Source organism: Boleophthalmus pectinirostris, unplaced genomic scaffold, assembly GCF_026225935.1.
Source record: "Boleophthalmus pectinirostris isolate CB_2022bp ecotype Guang Dong unplaced genomic scaffold, ASM2622593v1 HiC_scaffold_5, whole genome shotgun sequence".
NCBI classification, from domain to species: domain Eukaryota; kingdom Metazoa; phylum Chordata; class Actinopteri; order Gobiiformes; family Gobiidae; genus Boleophthalmus; species Boleophthalmus pectinirostris.
Genome location: NW_026571404.1, coordinates 19,413,825 through 19,431,191, shown reverse-complemented (window position 1 = coordinate 19,431,191; position 17,367 = coordinate 19,413,825). Strand labels below are relative to the sequence as shown.

The following is a 17,367-nucleotide window of genomic DNA, read 5'->3' as shown; positions in this document are numbered from 1 at the left end:
GTGGGGGACGGTCCACGCAGCGTATGGGAGGAAGGGGGGGATGGTCAGACGGTCCACGCAGCGTATGGGGGGGTTCGCATTTTCGCGGCCCGGTACCAGTACCTCTGCTCTATATTATTATATTATCTATTGATTCTATGTAAAAAAGCATATCGTATGGAGCTCAACAGTGATGGTACAAAAGTTAATATTCCTTTCATTTTTCTCACAGACTTTTCAAAAAATTCAAATATTAAAAGTTCAAATTGGAAGATTCCCCAAATGTTTCAATAACTTGGCAGTTTATAAAGTTTCAGAAGTGAATTTAAATGAAATTATAGGCCTTGTCGTCATTAGTTACCACGTAGCTGATTAGCCCTGAGCAAGCTTTCAAACTTTTAATATTAACTTTTTTTCAGAAAGTCTATGGGAAAAACTGTGGAGTTCCATTTCTATTTGAGTAATGCTTTTTTGTAAAACCAATACTAGTGCACATTCTAGGCCACATTTCACAGTTTAAACCCAGTAGATATCCAACAGGCACATGAACCATTGAGACCAAAGCTGTATCATCACTCTTTAATACCATCTCTGTGTCAGCTTCACAACGTCTGTTGTACTACGGAGTGACAGAACACAACCTGCTCTTGCAATATTCACTCTGCTTTATTTTCCCTGCCTGTGTGATTGCCACAGTACACAGAGATGAGAGCTAATATCCTGGTAGACACCTGTCACATGCCAGCATCGCATCTGCCCCATTCCATGTTCATTATAATCTTCTACCTGCCTATTGGACTGTCAGATGAGCCCACCTTAATTCTGTAGTTAGTCTTTTTTACTGTCAAATAATCGCGCCATTATAAAGCTGCAGAATGAATAAACTAAATCTGTTTAAAAGGCCAATATTGCGCTATTTTCTGGTCTACAAAATGTTTCCTCATCAAAAACATACCTGGAGATTTGTTTTGTTTCGTTCACACATGTTTGACACACAAACCCTGCATTTTTAGGCTGAGTTCTGCTCTCAAACAGAAAACACTCTGCTCCACCTTGTGATGTCATGTGGTAATACAGGAAGTGCTCCAGTTTTTTAACTCCATACACCATCATTATAATCATTTACATAATTACAGTCCTGGAACTGCCAATCTCTCCTGAACAAAAGGTAAAAGGTAGCTGTTAACTTTAAAACTACAGCTTCGTGACATCATAAGCTATAGCAGAGCATTTTGAGCTTTTGCGATGTAAACTGACTAATAATAAAGGATTACTCAAACAATGAATGAAACAAAACACAACTCCAGGTTTGTTTTTGAGATGGTTACTACATTCTAACATGACTTAAAGCTCCCAAGAGTCAATTTTGCGTAATATAAGCCCCTGATATCAAAGTGAGAGAAGTGAGGTAAATTTTACAAGATTAGCAGACCTGCCATATAATTACAAGACTGCATGGAGGAAGTGGATTGGAAAGAAAAAGCAACCTACAACATCATACTTCAAGCAATATTGGCTAAATCAGTGCAAAACACATTTTTCAGCAAATGAATATTTAAAATGCAATAATAGAATTTGATTATCAGACACTGGTTCAGAGAAAGTGGATACATTAATGCAGATTGTATTCAATTTGGAGGTCATTGTGCATCTAAAGAAATATGTTGTGTTCCATCATGTTGTGCGAATAGGGACATTATGAATAAAATGAAAGGAGAGCCATGATATTTGTCACACTCACATAACATTTGTATCCATCTGTTGAATATTGGATTAGATTTGTGTCTGTATTGAGGAAGTTATGTTGTAAATTGCTTTGATAATGCTACTTTCGGCTTCCTGTTTATAGGCACATTTTGAACACTTTTCACCATTCAAAAGATATCAAATTTATTTTCTTTCTTTCTTTTTTTTTTTGAAACCCAAGGATACTACTAATAATATAATATCAGATTTATATCACTTCACAACAGTTTTCCAGGGCTGTACCTAAGTCCATTATTTATTCACTCATCATTGACACTCAATAGCCCGCATAAACACTTTCAGCTTCATATAGCCATTCAATTTAATTTTATATCACTCTATTTATCTCTGAGGGACAATTTAAACGCAATGGCAAAACAGCAGTATGCAATATACATTAAAGGCCCGATGTATTCAAGCAAAATATGTCTTCCCCCAGTTCAGATATACTGTAAAAGGTAGGGGTGTAACGATATCCAAGTCTCACAATACAATATCGTCACGGTATGAACCTCACGGTATGATATTTATTGTCATATCATGGGAAAGCTCACGATATGGTGGGGAGGCTCACGATAATGGATGTAACAATATCCAGATCTCTCAGTACGATATTTTCATGATATACATCTCACGGTACGATAATTATTGTGATATTTTGTGGAGGCTAAAAAAAAAGGTTAAGATGCTACTTTTTCATCTTAAAATGCCTTGACAAGAATTAATCCAAAGAACTAAGACTTAAAAGTGCTTAGAACTGTTATTTCTTCTGGTAGTCTGCACTGAAATGGAGCAAAGGATCATTGTCTATAGTAGTTCTCTCTGTCTTTTTTTTAGCTATTGCTGCACCATAACTCTTAATTTAAGCAAAGAGACTTGTAATTCAATATATTGTGATGGTCCACAATGTTATTGTGAGAACTTTGATGATACGAATATCACGATATTTCGGTTATTGTGACATCCCCTGCATGAGGACAAAATAAGTCAGCTGCTGTCACGGCAAAACTCCAGTCTTGTCTCTGAGAATTGTGAAAAGAGCTTATGTACCAATTGCCGTGAATGATTAGGATGTTCAGAATGCTCAAGGTAAGTGAGGAATAACTTAAAGCATTTTACTGTCTGTTAATCAGAAAGTGTATGTTAGCATGCCAGTTGTTTTTTGCTTTACTGTCATGGCAAAACTGCATCCACTCTTGTCTCTGAGAATTGTGAAAGCGGTGTTCAGAATCTATAAGGTAAGAAAGCCATTGAAAATTAACTAGTTCAGTTTTTTACATTTTTCAGACAGTAAAAATCAGGCACCTTTAACAATCACTATTTCTATCAGTACTTTTGCAATATATTGTGCAGTCTTAGAAAAAAGCTGTGCTAAATGACACCTGGACAACAGCCCTGTGTCTGTTGTGAAGTGGACAGTCTGAAGGAGAGACAAGGGCACAGCTGACAGACAGACACGGAATCACCTCAAACCCCAATTGATTTCTGTGAGTGAAGCAGAACTAAACTCCAGATATGTGATGACCTCTCCTGATGAAAAATGTCAAGGGACGAGCAAACAGGAGCGAGAAAGAGCACACCGAATGTCACTTTAGCCAAAAGACGATTAACTGTGCCTTTCGGAGCTGCACCGCTGCCCCACTTGAACTCAGGGATGCTCCCAGACACTTGTAAACTTGTGAACTCCGCTCCTCTGCTCAGACGCTAATGAGGCGACAGCTAAGCCCTCAGACCCAACTCCAACATATTTAAATTCTCCCCGTTCAAATACCATAGTCTGAAGGAGTCGAGATGTTTCAGGGTGAAGTCAGCGGGGTTATACGTACGGAGAGGAGGGAGCTGATTAGTGAAATTATGCAGATATAGAGATAGCGACCAATAGAGACTTAAGGATGGCACAGTGGTTTAGTTTGTTGCCTCCCGACAATTAGGTTCGGGGTTAAAACTTCAGCTTGGTATCTCTAGCATATATATCATATATAAACACTGTTTGCTTTAGCCATGCTACTGTTGTCTCTAAATGTAATTGCATTGTTACTCATCACAATGACAAATCCTTGAATCTTTAATTACTGTATATTCATTGGCATCTTCAGCTCCCTATTATCCAAAGACATGCATGTGCTAGGTGTACAAATGCAGTTTCGCCAAGTTAATTAATACAGGTAGGCATAAAGTGTCTTGCTTGAAAACAACAGCAGTAATGCCAGTTGCAAAAGTCAAACTACTAACCTAATTTACCAACTGTAGAAACTGACCTTGTGTATGGAATTGATTGATTTTGGAAAATATCTCATCTGGGGCTGGGCATTTAGTCAAATTTTTATCGTCAGTGATCACCCTGGAGACTTTGGGCCTGTTCACATGAGAACGCTTGCGGGTAAAAAAAGACAAAATATTTTATCGGAAGTGCCTTTCGTTTGGACGGTGACAGCGTTTTTGGGGCTTAAAAATGCAAAAAATCTGAAACCAACTTCCAGAGTGAAAAAGCTGAATACGCTCCACCATAGCATTTCCGTCTATGCTGCCAAGACGCAAAACTCTGGTCAGATCTGCTCTGTTTATGTCACATACATCACCAGCTAGCGTCGAATTCCACACACTTTTGCGTCATTGTATGCACACAGATTTCCTTCCAAAAACACTCGTCTTAATGCGGAATCAAAAGTGAAGACGCGACGCCACTTTTGCGTCTTCTGTTCAGACCATCATCATATAAACATAGCCTTTATAATCGAGAAGTTTTTTTTTTAAATCTTGTGTCAGTACGTATATAGTTTGGAGAAGGGTTCAGTCTTGGCTATGTTTGTGAGATCAATAGTTAAAGCTGTTTTTATTTTGTTTTTGAAAATTGAGATCAATATGAGGCATTTTCTTTTGCCATTTTGCCCAGCCCTAATCTCATCGCTTATCTCTCACTTTGCATAACAAATGTCTTGATAATTCCAGTTTAATCATAACATCACATGATCAAAGCACAGTTCTTCAGTAGATACCTCTTATTGTTCCTCAGAGTGTAAACTGGCTGCTGGCTGTCTGTGTGTGCCTATAATGACTTTCTCCTTGGGAAGAGCAGTGCAGGTTATGATGATGCAGCACTGCGCATACAAAGGACCCTGGATATTTTTGGATCAGTTACCGTCAACATCCTTAAGCATTTTCTCCACTTCTGAAAGGCTTTAAGATCTCACCATTTGCACATATGTTTGTCTCACAGCTTTATAGATAGAATGGATGCGATAGGCAGTTTCAATATTTGTTTTGTTTTGTTCGGCGGTAAAATGAGAAGCTGCTATCTGTGCAACAGCAAGCCCAACAAAATACTGAGGCGTTGAATGGTTTGTGATGTAGAATTCAAATTTTGATGAACTGAGTGGTGAGCCAAGCAATTATGCCTTTTTGGTGTTAATCCAGATCCCCGTGTAGATTCAGGACTTGGAACCAAAGAAAAACATTTCATTAAGTTTCTATTCATTACTTTTTATGAATTCTCTACTATCATAGGCATATTTCTTTTATGACAACAAATTATAATACTGAAAAGACTTCATGCCACTGATATAGTATTAATAAACCAAAGGGTCCACATTGCGTTATTTTCTGATGTTATAATCTTGTTTCCTCATCCAAACATATCTGGAGTTGTGTTTTGTTTCATTCATACATGATTTCTTACTTTGTGTTCTTCTCTCAAACAGAAAACACTCAGTTCCACCTTGTGATGTCATGTGGTAATAGAGGAAATGCTTTTAAAGTGTTTTTAAAGTCCATACACCTTCACTAGAATCATTTGGATACTTTCAGGCTTAGATTGCCCTATCTCTACTGAATTAAAAGTACGGTAACTGTTAACTTGAAAACTAGCTCTTCATGACATTACAAGGTTGAACAGAGCATTTTGAGCTTTCAGGGTCTAGACTAACTAATAATGCAGGATTACTCAAACATGTGTGAATGAAACAAAGCACAACTCTGGGTATGTTTTTGAAGACGGAACAACATTCTAAAATGGCTTAAAGAGACAGTCTGGAATTTTGGACATAGGACCTCATTTCCTAGATAGCCAGAGTGTTGGAGACGTGTGGAGACACTTTTTGAAATATTTCATCCAGTCCTTGTATTTGCAGAGGTCACTGGTGCTAGGCTAGTGCATGTCAATGACCATAGTTAGCCTGCCACTAAAGACAATCTTACCCACTCCACAAAACACCCAAACCTAATCTGTTAATATGCCAGACAATCAATGCAAATGTCTGTGTTGATAGAATAATTTTAACAGTGAAACCAACCTTGCATTTGAAGGATTTATGTCTGAGCAGCAGCAGCGAGTTGTACTTCCTGATAGAAAGCTTGGCAGCGGCGGACTGATATCACCTAGCACCTATCTTACCGGCAAAGTCAAATTCCGCTGCTGAGAAAATAGTTCCTCAACATGTGATGATTCATGCAATGCAAGGTTAGTTTTATTTCAAACATTATTCTATCAACACGGATATTTACATTGACAGTCTGGCATAATAACAGATTAGCTTTGGGTGTTTTGTGGAGTGGGTAAGACTGTTTTTAGTGGCAGGATAACTATGGCCATTGACATGCACTAGCCTAGCACCAGTGACCTCTACAAATACAAGGACTGGATGGAATATTTTAAAAAGTGTCTCCACACGTTTCCAACACTCTAGCTCACTAGGAAATGAGATCCTGTGTCCAAAATTCTGGACTGTCTCTTTAAAGCTCACAAGAGTCAATTTTGCGTAATATGGGACCATTAAATATACAATATAATGAGCTCCAGTGGCCAGTGTTTTACTTGTCAAACTAATTAGAATGTACTTTTAGTAACAGTCATTTGATCTAGTATAGAGTTTTTCATTTGGAATATATAACATATTTTTCTGTCTTCATATCTTTTTCACATGTCTGTATATTGTATCTATAGGTAGCATATTCCATCTTATTACATCTGTTCTTTCCCACACCATCTATCTCCTCTATGTGTTCTTTTAGCGGCCTTCTCCAGAGCTGAGACCGTGGCTGCCCTGATGATTTATTAACTCGTGCTGTTTGATGAAGCTCTCCTATAGAAAGCTACTTGATAGAGTCTTGGAGCAATGGAAACAATCTCGAGCCAACTTCACACATAATTAGGCACTTTAGCTAGCGGTCTTGATTTTGAAATTAGCTTAGCTTGGAGCAAACGCAATTCTACCTCACCAACCCAGTGGCAATCATGAATTAAGAGAGTCTGCCACAGTAATGTATGTTTTAGAAGTTCTTTTGGTAAAATTTAAGATTATTTTTTTCTTCATTTGGATTTACAGTTTTGAAATATTTCCTTTGAGCAAATGCAGGCTCAGTAGCACATATCTAGTTGAATCCAATTGCCCTAAACCATATTAGTTATAATTCTGCAATTAATCTTATATGGATTTCAGTCATTTGCTCATACATTCCCATAAGGTGACAGATTTAGCCTGGAAAAGAGCATGAGAGAGATAATTAAATGCTGGGATCAAAGGAAATGCTAGAAGTGAACAATAAATCCATCTCCCAGTTCTTTCCTCACTTAACCGGCCTATTTTAAATTTGATTATCAGCCATTAAAACTGTAATTAACTTTTGAATGTGGATAAAATATGTCCAAAGTGCAGTCCATGGGCGATATTGTACTTTTTATTTTACATTTCATTATTAGTCTAATGTAAAATTTTGAGTTGAATTTATGGTCTGTTAGGTCTGATTTAGAAAAAAGAAAAAAGGTAATGGTTTTTAATGAAAAGTCCAGTTTAGGTGAATCTTCATGTCAGAGTGTCAGGAAGGTCATTCATTATAAAATCTGTTCTAAATCAGTTTGCATACCTGGAATAAAATCATTATAAAGACTGAACTTAACTAAAATGAACTGCCTGTTTGAAATCCATATAGTCCAATGTAAATAATATTGTGCATATTATACAGTACAGTGCTGGAACAAACACCACCGAGGCAGAAACTCCATTTTCTTTTTCATAATTATTCCATTAGGCCTGTAATTTCATTAAACCAGGCTTTGCTAAAAAGGAGAAGGCGCCGACTGCCAGAGGTAATTAAAAGATAAGGTGAAGCGTACAGCCGCGTGCCCGGTCCAGCTGCATTAAGACATTTAGCTTGTACAAAGCAGCAGTTTAGCACGCGTCTGACACCAGCACAGGGAGGGGCTCCCCCTGCTGGCATGGGGACACATGAAACATGACAGATGCACAGTGCTGTCAACATGATTGTGTCATACAGTGTAAACAAAGACTGTATTATGACTGGCCTAGATTCTGTTTTTTTAAGGTGTACTAGGTAACTTTTCTGGTGGAGTTTCAGCCACCTGCTGGTCTCCATGGAGATGTTTGTGCTTTGCCTAGAATATTCTAAAGTATGGTATAATAAAGTATATTGCACCTATCTTGCACATTCAGTTAGAGGCGTTTTATTGCAAAATCCTTAAAAAACATGCATTATTATTGTGTGTGTGGTCACCTCTCTACACATCTGATCTGTAACTTGGCCTGGATCTGTAACTTGGTCTTGCTTGTCTCCATTGAGATCGATCCGTTTAGAACCATACTGTGTAACATTCCAGGTATCACAATTAATCTCCATGGGAACAAGCAGGTGGCGGACCCTTCAAGTTACACAGTGCTTCTTTAAATTGGTTGAGGCAAGGCAAACACTGTTGCAAGTCCCACTTTTCATGTCTTGTGTTCATCTCCTGTTTGGCTGTGTGTGGGCGTTGGAAGAGATCAGCCATTAAAGCATTACAAATATGAGGATGCTTTTGGCTGCGCTTCTGTTTTTGTGTTTGACCCTCGAGCATATTAAAGAAACATACTGTATCCTTAAAAGTCATCACTTATTCATCTGTGATTCATTATTTAGCACGGCCCAGCTGTCAGAAGGCGTCAGCGGGCTTCTCTTACTTGAAGATGTCATGGGAGTGTTCCTGACTGAGAAGCGTTTAACACGGATTTGTTTAGACGGGGTTTGTTAACACGTGGGGGAATGGTGTGACACACAAAAGAGATATGAGAGAAGATTTCTGGGAGAGGAGTTTTCAATCTGTCGAGAAATGACAAGAGGAATTGTAAAGGGCGCTGTGATAAATAAACAATAACAGTTTTATTTTATCGCACATTTTAATAATATCCAAAATGGGTCATACGGTACGTTTTTGGCAATAAGCAGTGGCAAAGCAGGTACTTTATTTTCAAATATTCTTCATAACAGTAAGAAGCTGAACAGCATTGCAGTGTTGTCTGTTTAAAAGAGTGTAGTCTGTTGCAGGGTCCTTTACTTGCTTGTCTCTGTGACAGGGGTATCCAAACTTTTCACAATGCCACAAATTCAAGCATTATGAGGCTGAGGGTCAATACTGTGAATCAGTCACTTGGGGCCTTTTACATAACAGAGGTACCATAACTAAAACGTCTTCACATTATGTTTATTAGTGTGGCTATACTGATAGAATTACTTTTGCCGTTTACAAACTGCAAGTTGCATTAAAATGTTGCTTTGACAAAACTTTACAAAGACGAATGTATCTAGAGCCATATCCTGTCTCCCTGATTTCAAAGGGTGTGATTGACAGGCGGATTAACCAATCAGACAGACACAATGCTTTGTTTGTGTCAAAAACAGCTTATAGCTTACATATAAAAAAGGAGAAAATCTACATAAAGGACTGAGAACAGTGCAGATTTTAACAGAATCAACAATCAAAGCACCAAATTATTATTCATACAAATACAAATTAGCAGCTGCGGTTGGATCATCTAAAAATTTGACGTAATTTTTTCACGCTCTATTTGTCTGGTTCCAGTTCCTTCTGGATTCGAGCAGAATGTAGAAGGGACTGGTCAGGCAAGTAAAATGTACTGTGATCATTTGGTCAATTCACCAAGGAGCTTGAGGGCCAACAAAACAAATTGTTCTGATGGTCGCATTTGGCCCCCATGCCATAGTTTGAACACTGTGCTGTATGGAAATGTTATTGCTATGCCACTTGTAATGGAATAAATGTAAGACAGATGTGTTTAAGAGCACAACATTACAGGCAAAGCAATAACATCTTCGTTAAGACCTCCACATGGAAACTTACATAGTGTTTGTGTCAGGAGGGAACAGACTTAAGCCCACTGCTTGTGTTGTTGTTGTTGTTTTTTTGTTTAGTTTTTTTCTCAGCAATTTCATATGTATTATCATTTGTACAAATGTGATTTCGGTTGCATCCGTCTGGTTTCATAACACTAAGATGGGATGTTTTAAAGTGACACATGGCAGCGTCGACTCCTCCCCACAGCTGCAGCTCAGAAGAGACGCATAAAAGTGAAAAGATTAGCGCAGAATGGATCAACTTCATCAGTTAATTAAACTCTATTGCGGCTTGATGAGCAATTAATCAAAGCAGCATGCAGCGTGTCAGGCAAACCCCGCTCATGTGCGTGTACATTAGAGCCCCAAAGGCAGCCCAGCGGGGTCCACCACCACAGACGTCGTCAACTGTATAAAGACCCTATAGGCTGTAATAGAGTTGATTTATATAAGCAGCTATCAATCACTGTCTTGACATAAGCCCGCTTCCTATTACACTTCAGGATTAGATGCCTCGAAGTGCCCAAGAAACTGCGCTCAGATTGAATTTCAGGAATTATTATTTAGGGGGGAATAAAATTGGCGTTTGAAAGCGTACACCAGCCTGCCTCTCTTTGCTGCAATAACAGTCTAACAGTATTAGTGAGACACAAACGTGAAGCTTGTCAAATATGAAATTGTGTTTTCAGAGCATGTCTCGTATCTCAGATCTGACATAAGCCATTGTAATCTAATGGTGAGCTTTTTGTCCTTGTCTGGTAGCGTTTCATGTGCATCCTGCTTTATTGTAGCGCTTAGAAGACCTGTTTTCTTTATGCTATGTAAATTGGAGTTGGCAGTTTGCGCTAAATGCAGTAAATGTATTAATGAGACCATGGGGAACATTGGAAGTCAATTCAAGGAGGTTATTAAAAAGTAGTTTTAATTGGGTTGGGTCTTGCAAATGATTTTTTTTTGCATAACCAATTGGAATACACAATAAAGTTTGAGAAGAAGATGAAAGTTCTGAGTTTTTGATAGTCCTTGGGGGGAAAAAAAAATCTGTGTAGCCATCCCAGCTGCTCCTCGCATGTGAATTGTGAATGCAGTGAACATGGGTGGTGTGGCAGTGACGTGGGTAGTATGTGTGTGTGTGTGTGTGTGTGTGTGTGTCTGGGGTTGTGGAAGAGAGGAGCAAATCTCTGCTAATGACTGAGATTACACAAGGTTTTACTGTAACACCAAAGTCTCTTCCTTCTCAGCAGCCCCCACAAGAGCAGAGCCTGGTCGTCTGCCATTTTCCCAACCAGTTTCAAAATGATGTAGTTAAATTTGTTTATTTGAGCAATATCCAAACTGAATAGGAAGTAAATGAAGTTGTTAGGGCATTTTGCTTGTTTGTTGCTTGTTTTACATGATGAAAAAGTGTAATATGGGCTGACAAATATAGACATTATACTATTTAATTACGATTTAATCACTCATCAGTGTTTTGACTTCCTTAGATACCTGTAAATTGGTGGCATCACCTGCTAGTCTCCATGGATGCAGATAAGTTTAATGCCATAGTGTGGACATTCCTGGCAAAGCGATAACATCTCCATGAAGATGTTTCACCTTTAATTAATTAGTATCCCCGGTGGTACATCATATAGATTGTATGCACCTTTAGTTATGAATACCAGCTCTGTGCTCTCACTAATGCTGCCCTTTAAAGAGCAGAGCGAGAGTGTGCCTCACTGTTTTGGCTTGAGCTGATGCCTCTGAGCACTCTGTAAATTGTGTTGTAGCTTTAACCCATCGTATTATATAACTGGCTGAAATTACATTACAAAGCATACAATTGTCCCACTTTTGGTAATGCACTGTGACACATTACAAATGGTTTTAATTGCACTTTAGCTGGTGGCTCTTGGGGGATGCTAAAGTTCTTCCTCCACACTTTAAAGCAGTGTAATGTGTGTGTGCATGTGTTTGTTTGTATGTGAGATTAAATAGATTATTCAAGGAGACTCTCTTTTTTCATCTAAATATTACAGACTTGTTCACTATTTTGTGTGTTTATTAAATGGACATTTTATTGAAAAATGTATTGAAAAGTCGAGTCGAGAGACAGGCTACTCTCTGCACCTCTGACCCTGCTCCAATCTACATCAGCCACGAGTATCTGGTGCAGAAAATGGGGCAGAGCCTGAAGAGCTTCAAACTGAGGAGCAGCTTAAACAGAATTTAGCAGAAAAAAGAGCCTTGAGAAGAAAAGTCTCTGATGAGAAACAAATGCGAAAGAAGGCAGGGGACGAGAGAGACGCACTCAAACCTGCAGCTGGTGGAAAAAGTCCGAGTGCTGGAGAAAAAGAAAAATCCCTTCATACATTACATTTCATTGAGGGTCATTATGCACAACTGGATTATTATTATTATTATGTAAACACATTCCAAAATCTTGTATATTTCACATATAAATGGGTGGACTTGTGCATGTGAATAAATGCATGCCTACACCATGTGTGTGCTGTCAGTGTGTTTGTGTGTGTGTGTGTGTGTGTGTGTGTGTGTGTATGTGCGTATATGTGTGTACGGAGACTTAGATGGAGATGCAGAGGAGAGTTGGCCTTGCTGCTGACTGGATAATGACATGCACAGCGCTGCTACAGTAAACTGAGCCTCCACCAGATGCTCCCCTCTCTGCAGCTCAGAGAGACGACTCAGGGAATACAACAGATTATCAAGAACAGGACAATCTAGGTAGGAGGTATAGGCAGAGATGTTGCTGTACGCTGTCATTGCTAACCATAACTAGCATTCTTATTCTTGGACAAGAAAGAGCTTTAAAATAAGATAAAGACACAGCAGACTTATTTTGACCTCAAGAGCTGCTTATACAATATATTTGTACTGGGCTGAGACAAATTCTGCTCAAATATTTGGAGAAAAAATTGCACACAGGACCTTTTAAATGCTCAAACCTTATAGTTCATTATTCACTATTCAGTCAGATAGACTGAAGAGTTTTTCTTTTTGTTATGTTTATCCTGCCTATCTTTGTTACGCATATTACTATTTTAATAACTTGTGAGAGACTAATAAAGTTCTGTCTTTGGCTAAACTTACATAGGGGCACAATCAAAACACCAGTGAAAATCCACAATCGACAATCTTTGCTTCGAAGAAACTTGCCCACTGAAGAATTTCTACAGATTTTTTCAGTTTCTTACATTATAATCTACACTAGTACAGTAGATATCCATCTCTTCTGGATGTGAGCAGACCAATTCTTCCTCCCTCCTCAGATCCATCTTTTGACACTGTATAATGAATGCAGTCTTCACAGCCCTTTAATGAGTCAGTTTCACACACACCAGTCATGTGCTCCTCTCACTCAAATCTGAAGATATTTCTTGAGATTGGTGGAGCGAGAATGTGTTGAAAGTATTTTTGAATGCACACCCTAAACCAGCACACATGGTAGCTCTGCTTGGGTTTAATTGATAATTTAACACACTGATGTAGATGTATGTGTTCAGAGAAGTGGCCAGATGGCAGCAGCACACAGCAGCCAATGAATACAAGGCTAAAGAGGGTACTTTGGGCCAACAATTCTCATGTATTCACTTCACATGTTACACCACATGTTAGAATTAATTTGCATTGTGATGCACATAGCTAAATGTCTAGTCATATTGCTTACTTCACTATACTTTTCTAACTAATCTGCAATAAATGCAGCTAGCGTAAATTCAGCCTAGAGACCTAATTTCACTCCTTCACTGCTTCTCCAGAGTTTACCTGCTCCTCAGCCTTCACCTCACTCCAAATCCAGGTTGAAATATATTTACTCCAGTACCAGTAGTCATTCAGGCAATCAGACCCCCCTTACTGGAGTGTGCCATTGGATTTTGATTCATAATACAACCTAATGACACTAAAGTCTAATTTATAATGTGTACAGATGGCAGCCTAGTGCCACTCAAATGCTTCAGTCAATAGCATAATAATAGCATGTTCCAAATGAATATCCGCTATTGCTGTAAATGCACCTTTCCCAGCAGGACTAAAACATTATGCTGAAATGTGGCAGGGGTCCAGACTGCAGCGAGTGGCCATATGGTTCTTTTCATACAGCTGGCAGTCCACTATAAAAGGCACAGGACGCTAATGGAGAGAAAAGCACTGCCTACTCCCATAGTTTATGAACAAACTTTCTTTAATTCAATTATGGTTATTGTATTAGGGCCAAGCAGTTCTATAGCCCCTTCTACCCGGGACTATATGATTTGAATGTCTATGCTTCCCAGAAGGACTCTCTAAATATTTAATTAGCCGTTCTAAAGAAAGGACTCACAAATATGCTGTACAAATATAGAGACTGATTGTGTTAAATGTGAAAAACTATAATCAAATGCAAAATGGGAGATTTGTCATTACAGAAAATATGGTAGAAGTAGTTATTGCTGTTGCTACTTTTACCCTTTCCCCACAATATGTTTAGTTTGTTCCTGCAAAGTCTGTAATCAACAACAAAATGATGTGCTCTCAAAGAAAAAAGCTTTTGTGCTGAATTGTGTGTGTCATTACTCAAGTCTCTTCCTTTGTGTTTTCTTGTGTTTCAGGAAAGGGGGAACATCGCCGTTGTATTTAACGTGGGCACAGACGACATAAACATAGAGGAGACGTCTAAGTTTGTAAATGATGGAAAGTACCATATAGTGAAGTTTACCAGGAGTGGTGGTAATGCCACTCTGCAGGTGGATGACCTGCCAGTCATAGAGCGCTACCCCACAGGTGAGTGAGCCAGCTCCTACTACATCTGCTCATGACTCGTATGATTCATATCTGTTTTAGTGAATGAGGTGGGCTCTTCTTAATGACTTAATACATAGTCTCCTCTGTTTCCAGCTGCAAGAAATAACCTATGCTTGTAATTCTGAAACTATTCACACCAATTACTAATATTAAAGATAATGGTCTTTTCAAGCACTGTCATTAAGATTTAAAATGACTCTGTACTGCACTATTGCTCAGGGGGGTTTGGTGCAGGACACATTCTAGGCTCTATGTCGGCCTATATAATCTTGTCTAAAATAAACGAATATGAAATTTAAATATTTAAAAGTTCCTAAATCTGAATCACCAATAAATACCCTGTGTATGAAACTATAAAAAACACCAAATCAGATCTTAACCTGGTTTTAAACATGAGTAAACCTAAATATCTTAGGTGTAGTTGGGAGGTGTTTTTTAAGCATCAAATATATTGCGAGTATATTGCAGTAGAAGTAAAACCATAATAAACATTTGATACATAGTTCTGTCTAAACAGCTCGTTCCCATATTGGTACACTCAAATCTATGTAAGTAATGGCTGCTGCTTTAAAATCTCAATATCCAGGCAAATAAGTGTAAAAATGGCATCCGCCCACTATGTCTATGTCCGCATTATACCTCCCATATACATAAATAACCCACCTACGGCATGTGCTTACTGGAAACAAATCAATAGACTATTTACAGCCAAATTACACTTTTATTGTGGCAAGTAATTGTGTGCTAGTTCAATATTTATTTCTCTGTCAATACTCGAGATTGATTGAAACAAAGCAAAACAGATGGAGAGCCTGCAATAACAAAAGACATGTTCATTTTTTTGGCCAGCTCAATATTAATCACCATTGGATACAGTACTTACATGTTCACTGTGTCCTTTAGTTTATTTTTACAGCACGTAACAAATGCAATATTATGGTGTGAATCTGGTCAATGCTGTGAACGGCAAGTCTAAGTAATTTGTTTACACTTGTTATAAACCCAAGTACATTGCATTGTGTAAAGCGCTGCTGGAAACAGAAGAAATGAATGGTATGTTTCAATAGATACTGATATGTGTACTATAACCTCGCTATGATGCTTTCTACGCTCCTGGTGTTGATCAAAGCTGTGATGGTTTAAAGAGGTCTATTTCAATTACATCAGTTGGGTGTAACGTTTTGACTCCTGCCAAATGTAGTTTTCATTTTTGATGTGTTCATAAATGAAAACTCACAAGTATATGAATTTAAAGGTGCATTGTGTAACTTGATGATGAGATGTTAATTTTTTTCTCATTATGGTGTTTTTATTACTCACAATACCATTAAAGCATACAATATAAGCAGGGTTACCATACCACAGAGATGATATGTAACTTGGCCTGTGTCTGTTTGGAGGTGTTTGATTCCATACTACGAAACATTCCTACTATTCCTCTTCTACTGTATGAAGACAAGCAGGTGACAGGACAAGTTTTGTCCAAGTTTTACAAGGATAAACTATGGGGTGGGACCTCCAAAAACACAGATGTCAATGAAAATTTAGGAAAGGAAGAAGGCCGAACCATGTGATCAAAATCTATATGTTGTATAAATAAATTGTAGTAGCCCAAGAGTTGAAGAGAAGAGGTGTGTTGTCCATTCCAGTTTAGCACAGTCCAGTCAGTCTATACTTCCATTGTAGGGAGAATTATATCTCTGATGAATATAGGGACTGAGCAAGCAGTGAGTAAACTTAGAAAAAGCACAACAATGAAATTTCTCTAAGACACTATAAAAACAAGCGATCTTAATGTTATTCCTGATTATTTGGCGGTAATACATAGTTATAATAATAATCTCAGCATAAAATGAACAACAGGAGCACCTCGAGACAAACTGAACCTGTTTGGTCCTTCAGTATAACATTTGGTGGCTTTTTTAGCCGTGACCAGTGCACTCGCTCAGACATATGAAAGGAGGTTTTATATGACAGGACTCCACCTCACAGCTCGCCCCAGGTGACAACAAGATGCTAATGGCCTCTGACATGTTGTGGACAAGGCAAGAAGCATAGCTGGGTTAAACGCTCCCATCACAGACCCCCAGTCCATAAACACCCAAGAGAAAAACATGCTTTTTATAGTCTATGATCAGATTAGGATTAAAAAGCAGTATTTAAAGATTTTATATGATATTCATTCTACAAAAGGGATGGGGCAGAAATAAACACAACACATACCACACTGCTAATGTTCATTTTGTGTAAATAATATGATATGGTGATTAAAAAAAAAAACATAAAATCATGATCTCATTCCTGTGTTGGTTTCACTTCATGGAAACAGTCTGACCTCGCAGCATTGGCATTCGTTTGCTCAATGGTAGGCGGGTACTTTTTTTTATTTAACCAATTGCTGCTATTTGGTCGTGACGTATGTAATACACCGCAATGCTCAGTGGTGTCCAAGTAATTGCCGGCAAACAAAGGAGAGTGAACATGTCTGTCAACAATCACTGTCGTTTCTGTGAGGTGCAATAAAAAATGCGAAGTTTATATTTGAAAAAGGAAGTCCAAACCGTCTAGTGTATTCCTATTCCTGACCTACCCACTGGAGAGAAATGAAACAGAGTGGAGCCTGGCTACTATTTTGGTAAAACTTACACAAATTTTCTCATCAATTATCTTTTTCCACTCACACTTCTTACTGGTCAACCTCAGCAGTGCTCTGAATGAGTGGCAGGTGGGTTTAACCAATTT

At 38.4% G+C, this 17,367-nt stretch overlaps 1 protein-coding gene across 25 annotated transcripts in view; it reads left to right on the top strand.

Annotated features, from left to right (window-relative positions):
* LOC110156860 (neurexin-1a) overlaps positions 1-17,367 on the top strand; it is a 319,412-nt gene that overhangs the window by 245,690 nt on the left and 56,355 nt on the right. For all 25 annotated transcript variants that reach the window (XM_055162538.1, XM_055162536.1, XM_055162534.1 and 22 more), the window contains one exon: positions 14,433-14,604. In XM_055162538.1, the coding sequence (XP_055018513.1) occupies positions 14,433-14,604 (172 nt within the window). The remainder of the gene's footprint in view (positions 1-14,432; positions 14,605-17,367) is intronic.